The sequence below is a fragment of the Cryptomeria japonica genome, chromosome 10, assembly GCF_030272615.1.
Source record: "Cryptomeria japonica chromosome 10, Sugi_1.0, whole genome shotgun sequence".
NCBI lineage: Eukaryota > Viridiplantae > Streptophyta > Pinopsida > Cupressales > Cupressaceae > Cryptomeria > Cryptomeria japonica.
In genome coordinates, this window is record NC_081414.1 from 516,219,702 (window position 1) to 516,228,121 (window position 8,420).

At 29.2% G+C, this 8,420-nt stretch overlaps 1 protein-coding gene across 1 annotated transcript; it reads right to left on the reverse strand.

The window, feature by feature from the left end:
* Nucleotides 1-3,263: 3,263 nt before the first annotated feature.
* LOC131054552 (expansin-like A1) lies at nt 3,264-4,776 on the reverse strand. Its single transcript, XM_057989090.2, has 5 exons — nt 4,647-4,776; nt 4,421-4,530; nt 4,095-4,273; nt 3,607-3,736; nt 3,264-3,524 (listed from the first exon to the last, which is right to left on the reverse strand). Exons 1-5 carry the CDS (start codon nt 4,774-4,776, stop codon nt 3,264-3,266), a joined length of 810 nt encoding a protein of 269 aa, XP_057845073.2.
* Nucleotides 4,777-8,420: the final 3,644 nt, after the last annotated feature.

Consider the following 8,420-nt stretch of genomic DNA (forward strand, 5'->3'; position numbering starts at 1 on the left):
TAGACCTCTCTTGGTGTGATGACACTAAGCTAAGTAATTTGAAATCTATCTCGGTTTATAATTCTCTTATGTATAATGACTGCATTCTTAATCACATTAACTCTTTGTGGTACTCTGATCTGACTCCCATGCAATGGGGTAAGTTGTTTAAATCAATATGGGGCAGCCCGATAGCTCCCAAAATGAAGATCTTTAGATGGTTAGTACCTACTAATAAACTTCCTATCAAATTTGACCATAACACATACGTGATTTGTACCATAGGTAAAGTTATTGAATCTACTAGGCATATTTTTTTAATTGTATCATTGCTAAGAAAATTTGGCTCATGTTTGGGTTTTCATTCCCATTGAATGTTAATCTTCTTGATATTGTTACCGATTATATTAAAGGCCTTAAAAAGACAATAATTCATTTTGAAATCTGTTATGATATGAGATTCTTTGGTATATATGGAAGATAAGAAATAAAGATAGGTTTCAAGGAAAAGAGATGATCCTTACTGAGTCTTTTCATAGGCTCACACATTATTTTATATCTTCTTAGGTGGATTTAGTGATCAGGCTGAACAAGGAGACGTTCTGAAGATTTTTGAGTGACGGTCACACCAGGATCTTTGGTCATGATCTCTCTCACAGCTACTCATGGCATAGGCTCAACGTTGAAGGTACACCATTTGTCAGTGCCCTGGATGCCCTTTTGGAAGAAATCGGAGGCAATAGAGCTCTAATTCACCAACAGATGATATACTCAGCCAGTATGAGAGATGACCAGAGGCTGGTCTGGATGGAAGGCACCATGGGATGGGTTGCATGGATGTGAACCATCAATCATTTTGCATATTATCATAGTTTTCTATATAATGGGGATACATATCACTTGTATGTCCTTCTTAGTTACGAAGATAGCATGGTTTATTATGAATAGTCTATTTTGATACTATGAGTTTTTTAGGCCACTAAGGCTATGAAACCTTCAATTTTCAACTTTTGTTTTGTTACTCTATATTCAATACCAAAAAAAATTCAAATTTAAATATAAAGATTAAATAATTGTTACTTTGTGCATCACTTATTTTATTTTATTTCTTGCCTCATTAAGATTGAAAAATCCAAGTCAACTAATGGTAGTTATTCATGATATTACAATTTACATGGTTTTATGATAGATTGTTTTAATTTATATATTCTAAAAGACAAATAAATATACTATCTACATATATTTTTATAGTCATTTTTTACTAAATTATATAATACTAGAAATAATTTTCCTATAATTTCAAAGGTCTTTAAAAATCAATGTTGAAAGAAACTTTATTATTTTTATTGATTTTTTTGGACAGTTTTGAATTTTGTATGACCTAAAAATAAAATGTTAAAATCGTCAAATAATATAGTTTCATTATGTTTTGATTAAAATATTGTTAATATATTTATTTTTTTATTTTTACATATTTATAAAAATAATAATATTAAGAAAAGAAAAATTTTAAATATTTAATATAGATTAAAAAAGAACATCTATAATATTTACTACATTTTAATACTATTATTTTTTTATAGTTTAACATATGTATTGATAAATTAATGTTTTATTTTACTCTCAATATAGATTTAAAAGGGAAGATATTGTATAATATTTACTAAATTTTCAAAGCTATTTTTATTATAGAAATAATGAATAACATTTTTTGAAAATTAAAATTTATGTATGAAAATTATTTAAGTGTTACTTTGTCATAGATTATTTCAGTTTTAGTTTCCTTGTTATAAATATTGAGATTTCAAATATCACCAATCAAAATGTTCAGGAAAAGTGGATTTTTATTTACTTGGCATAAAAAATGATCATTTACATAAAGCTAAAACATTAAAATTGATTGTATGACAAACAATAAAATGTTTTGATTGATTTAAATAAAATTATTTAATCACTAATTGAGAGGAACTAATAATTAAAGATAAAAATTGCATAACAACTAATAAATTATATAGATGACTAGATGATAGAAGAACGCTGAAGTTCCAATAATAGCCCCACACAATTTTAGTAACGTTTACATTTAAATCAGTAAATGTAGCCTTAGATGAGAAGACAAGGATACAATATGGTTGGCTATATAGAACATTTTATTCCAGCACCCGTTGATTCAGATCACATTTTAATATAGAAATAATGAATAACATTTTTTGAAAATTAAAATTTATGTATAAAAATAAAATAAGTGTTACTTTCTCATAGATTATTTTAGTTTTAGTTTCTTTGTTATTCACCATTCAAAATGGAGTGAAAGTGGATTTTTATTTTCTTGGTATAAAAAATGGTCATTTACTTAAAGCTAAAACATTAAAATTGATCATATGGCAAACAATAAAATGTTTTGATTGGTTTAAAAAAAATTATTTAATCACTAATTAAGAGGAACTAATAATTAAAAGTAAAAATTGCATAATAACTAATAAATTATATAGATGACTAGATGATAGAACAAGTTATTTTAGTAAGTGCAAAATTACGATATGGGCGTTCATGTGAACATGGCAGCCCTATCTTACAGTTTGGTTTAAAAAAAAGGTGTGAAGAACGCTGAAATTCCAATAATTTTTTTAAATATATATTTTAAAACTAAAACTAAATATAATATTTTTAATCATAAGAAAGTAAAATTTAAAATCATTTGTAATTAAAAGAGAGTGGACGAAAGGAAAAAAAAGTGGTTAGTAATTAAGTCATCATACTCCTCTAACATCACACAATTTATTAAATTTAAAAATTAAAATTGAAATAGATCCTTAAAATTGACCTTAATTATCATATGATGGCTACTATTGTAGTATACACATACTGTCAAAATCTAATAATTAAACATAAAAATTGCATAACAACTAATAAACTATATAGATGACTAGATGATAGATCTAGTCATTGTAGTAAGTGCAACACACATATATAATATCCACAGATAAAATTTTTAATATTTGTCATGAGTATTAAATAGAACATAATTTTTTTTTTTTAAAAGCATGTTGCACGAAAAAAAACAGTTAGAGAACATATTACCTAATTCAGATAGTCAAAACTTCTTATACACTAAATAGAAAATGATTAACAATATCCAATAATAACCCCACACAATATTAGTAACATTTACATTTAAATCAGTAGATATAGTCTTAGATGAGAAGACAAGGATACATGGCTATATGGAACATTTTATTCTAGTTTCATACGCATATAAATAGTTAGATATAGATATAAATTGGCTACACCCGTTGATTCAGATCACATGAATTACTACAACCGTCCAGAGCAATTTGGTTGATCTGAAGTCCAGTGTCAAATAATCTTTTTTCAGCTGCTTTCCAGTGTGGAGGGAGCACAGCTTTTTCGGGCCACAACATATATCCGTCAAACCCTGAAGTTACAACGAATCTGAACTGTAGATCTCCACTTGGAGGGTTGCTTATGCTCCACACCGCTGATCCATCTTTGCGTGTCAAGTACTTCCACTCAAAATGCCCAACCTGCAAAATGAGTTTTTGTATTAGATATATTAGGAACAACTGCATTTTTCTTCATCCAAACAATTACTTCAATCTATCTTACCTGCGCAACATCTACGTTAACAATATCTGTCTGTCCTCCTTGATACAGAAATTCCACAGCCAGATAGTCGGGATAACGACTGCTCTCATCAACCTTTACAGTCAGATTTTGTCCATATACGCAGAAGATCCTGTCCACCAAAACACCGAATAAAATGGATTTAAATTTAAATTCTTCAAGGTTGAAAGTAAACAGCCCATATTTTTCATTTCAAATCTCCTGGAATTTAAAGAACTATTCCTTTTTCAGGATATCAAAGTTGGGTGAGATTCTGATAGACAAGGCAAATACGGCTAGGTTTTTCTTAAAATTTCTAAAATTTCTCAGCACTAAAATTATTTAAAATTTTTAATAACAAAAATAATGAATTTGAAATTTATTGTTGTGATTCGAAAAGATTTTAATTTAAAATTTTTATTTTTATATTTAATAATAAAACAATCTTACGAATAATATAAAATCTTACTGATATGAAGATGAAAAAATACCTTTCATATTCGATGTCGACAATCCTTTTTCTTTGAAGAGCAGCGCCCTTGTGTGGGAGGGCCAAGGTTGCAAACGTATGCTTTGGAACCATAAAATCCGTTTGGTTGTTTGTCATGATGTCTGTGACCACTATCTTTTGCCATGTCCTGCTACACAGATCCGGATCCAAACACCTTATCTGCAATACAAATTCAATCCATTCCATAACATTATCACAAAATTGAGATGGTTTGATACATTTCTGAATATTTATTTAATCATGAGAATGAAAAAAAAAATAGGAAATGATAGATCAAGATAAGTAAAATAAGTAAAATAACAATACCTGATAGCATGCGCTACATCCGACGCCATCTCTATATAATTTGGGGGTTGCAGCTGCCACATTTGGGCCATTGAGTCTGGCAGCAAAGGAACCGTATCGGCATGCACCAGCTGTGGATATATATATATATATATATATATATGATAAAACAGCAATAATCAGATTATGTAGATTACAAAATGCTTCTTATTAGGCAAAGTTAAGCATTAAATCTGTTTGAGCCTACCTTTAATAGCCCTTTTGCTGTGATGATAGGCCAGTTTAGAACGGTGGATGCAACTATTGCAACTCAAAACTGGAGTTGCAATAAATGAAGTGCAAGCTAATGCCAAATAAAAGAAGCTGAAAATCGCCATGGCTGGAAGAGTGAGAGACAGTGTAAGGAAGCGAGGATTAGATGGGGATGCTTTATAGTGAAAGCGGTTCCTTCGATACTTTGGTTTCAACGCGTAATTACAGCTGGAGCATGGGGTGGAGCAAGAAAGTGAGCCGTTTTAATTGTTAATTCCAAAAAAAAAATTAAAATATTAAATAGTCAATAAATAATATATAACAAAAATAGTAAGTTTTAATAATTAAAAGAAATGTGTATATTTAATATGAATCAATAAATCAGTTGATAAAACCGATCGATAAAGTATAAATAGGTGATTAAATTTCAAACAAAAAATGAGGGAGAAAAAATTGTAAGTCACGTTCTCTAGGTCTAAAAAGTAATAATCATAAAAGACATATATCTAAAATAAGAGAGATCACTTTGGAGATTTATATTCAAATTTAAATAATGATAAATAATATATTCAATAATTTCTAATTATTAATAATTAATTATTATCAATATTATTATATAATATTAAATATGTTATCTTTGATATTAAGTATATTTTATGATAATACGTATTATATATTTAATATATTTAATCTTTTATAGAAAGGGTTTAGAAAGGAGGTTTTTGGGCACTTTGCAATTACACAAGTTAGTATAGGGATTTCTTCTCTTCCTCACAAATTGTGAGGGTCTCTGTTTGGGGAGGGCATAATGCATATAGTGCAAAATATTTTGTAAATGTTGTTATTGATTAATATAGGCAGCTACCACCTATGATAACACTTATCAACAAAAAAAAAATTAATATATTTAAACTATTATTTTATTATCTTTAATATTACATTTAATTGTATTTTATAGTAATAAAATGATATAAGATTTTTTTTTTTAATCCAAAGTTAAAAAAATGATAACCACTTTTGATTAAAACTATGAGTTAATGGGGGATCTCATCCCAACAAGACTCTTTAATAATAACATCCCAATAGGGGTTTGAAACATGTTGAGAATCAAAACACCACAATATAACTATCATAATATACCATTATCAATATCAAATATATTATCATTAATATTAAATATATTATATATTTATTATTTACCAATATATAATATATTGTTTAATGTATTTAAACTATTATTTAATTATTGTTATCTTTAACATTACATTGAATTATTTAATTACGATTAAAGTATTCTATAGTAATAACAAGATACAAGATATTGTATCTAATCCAAATTTAATACTAGGTAAACACTTTTGATTGGAGCTATGAATGTGAAGTACCTCATCCCCAACAAGAACGCTCAACAATCATACTTCAATTGACATTTGAAAATTGGTGGTAATAACTGCAACATCACAATTAAACTATCATACTATATAATTATCAATGTTAAATATGTTATAATCAATATTAAAATTATTAAATACATTATTATTATTATTTTTATTTTGTTAACCAAGGGTGTCCCTGCATCCTAGCCTGACGCATCACACACTTCAGGTAAACATCGGGCTCAGAGAGTTGAACCTACATGCTCTGCTCAACTATTATTCACAGTGACTTCTGTGAAGCCACTCTTTTGGTGAGGTCAACATTTGTCTGGAATCCACATTGGGTATCCAAGTCTGAATTAAAAGAAAAGATGATGTTGGACCTCCCAAAAAACACCACTCTCAACTCAGAAACTCATTATTATATGGACTAAAAGCAAATACCCATTGAGCTATTTGTCAATTACTAATGGGGAGCACTGCCCAAGACAATTCTCCTACCTGTCGCGGGCTAAATACATTATTATTAATATTAAATATAATATATGAATAAATATATTATAAATTTAATATATCATTAATATATCACATATTAATTAATTTATGTTTTTATATATTTAGACTTATTTAATAATTATTATCTTTTACATTACATTTATTTGTTTATTCATGTTGAAAAGTTTTATAATAATAATAATAAGCTATATGATTTACATTCATTTTATTTACATCCTTGTTATTTCTGCATGACCATTTGCATATTTTGTTTAGATCAACATTTTAGATTATGCTCTATGATCCATCACCACCTACTAGACTTGAGGGAATTATATTCTACATAACAATAATAAATATATATTTAAGAATAAAACTAAAATGATAAAATATCTCTCAAGTGATTAAAAATAACTATAAAACAACTCTTAGGCAAACATAATATAGTGAAATAACTCTTGGATATAATATATGGTATTTTACATTATATTTAATTACTAATTATGTTGAGAAGTATTTTATAGAATTATTTTTTATTGAGATAAATGGGTTTTCCAGGGACCCAAAACCCAAATCCAACAAAAATAGAACCAGTAGCATACCAAAGTCAAACCAACAGCTAAATAGCAACAAAAATAAGGGAAGCTCCCCATGGGACCAAACAAAAAGAAACTAGCCTACAACACAAAAAAAGACAGAAACATATAACTAAGAGCTTTCATGAGCTCAACATCATTCTGAATCATACTATTGTTGATCTCTTTGAGCTCTTCCATAATAAATTTGGAGTTGCCTTTTTCTTGCTTTTGCTTTTGGTCCTAGTAGAGGGCCCTGTGGAAGTCTACTTCTTGTCCAAGGTGACAACTGAAGATGGATCCGAACTGGTAGGCTGAGCTTTCTATATTTCAATTTTTTCATTGACCCTTTTGAGGCCTTCCGAACTGCTAAGTATAGCTTCTTTTCTAATCTCCACTAATCCCCTAAGTTTGCCCATCAAATCCTCCATACCTTTTCCAAGTGTGCAATCCTAGACTCATGCTCTGTTTTCATAATCTTGATGTCTTCGGTAATTTTCTAAATCAACATCAGAATATTTTTAGTTTTATCAAGCTTTGGATTCTTAGTAAAAATGTTAATGATGATTTCCTTGATGCCCTGTTTTAGGAGGTTAATTTCACTGATAACCCAATGGAAACATTTCTCCTAGTTGGAAGTCGAGTTAACTAGGAGCCTCTCAATATCCATCTCATTCTTTTTACCCTCCTCCGGGTCCACAATTAGGGGAATATCCAATTTAATTTCTTCACCCCCTTTAGTTTGAGTTTCCACCTTTTTCCTCATTTTCTACTTTTTCAAATTCTGATGGCCCAAATTCTAGGAATGAGGAATTTGGGATTTCAACTTTTTCTCTGCCCAACTAGGCGAATTTTTACTTTTCCTGCTACTATTAGTGCCAGGAGTGAGTTTCTGAGGGGGACCCTCATCCTTTGAAGGTCTATACTCTAAATCATCTGACACATGGACATCATTCTAGTCCATTGCCATTCCACTCTCCTCCTTCTCATCAATTTTTTAATCCAAAAGCACATGCACATCTTGGCTATCTAAGGGTTTAAGTTTTGTCAAGACAGGGAAGGCTTTAACCTCGTGCAGCTTAGCATACTCCATGATGAGGAGGATTAACCCCTCATGTAAGACAGGATATTCCTTGTTTTTAACATGATTTTTAATGCCATTCCCAAGAGAAGAAACTAAATAAAACGACAACGAATTTTTTTAAACATGCCTAAAGTAATTTAGGATCGTAAAATGATAAGAAAATATGTCTGCATAGTGGCCATCAAGGGTTATGTACCTCATGATAAATTCTTCCATGTTCACTCAGAGCATTAGAAGAT

Excerpts from the sequence above, each read along its gene's own strand:
- LOC131054552 (XM_057989090.2), bottom strand. The coding sequence starts at position 4,776 with ATGGCGATTTTCAGCTTCTTTTATTTGGCATTAGCTTGCACTTCATTT. Across the intron at positions 3,737-4,094 it reads GTCGACATCGAATATGAAAG|GATCTTCTGCGTATATGGAC; the intron begins GTATTTTTTCAT and ends TTTGGTGGACAG. Across the intron at positions 3,525-3,606 it reads TTAACGTAGATGTTGCGCAG|GTTGGGCATTTTGAGTGGAA; the intron begins GTAAGATAGATT and ends CTCATTTTGCAG.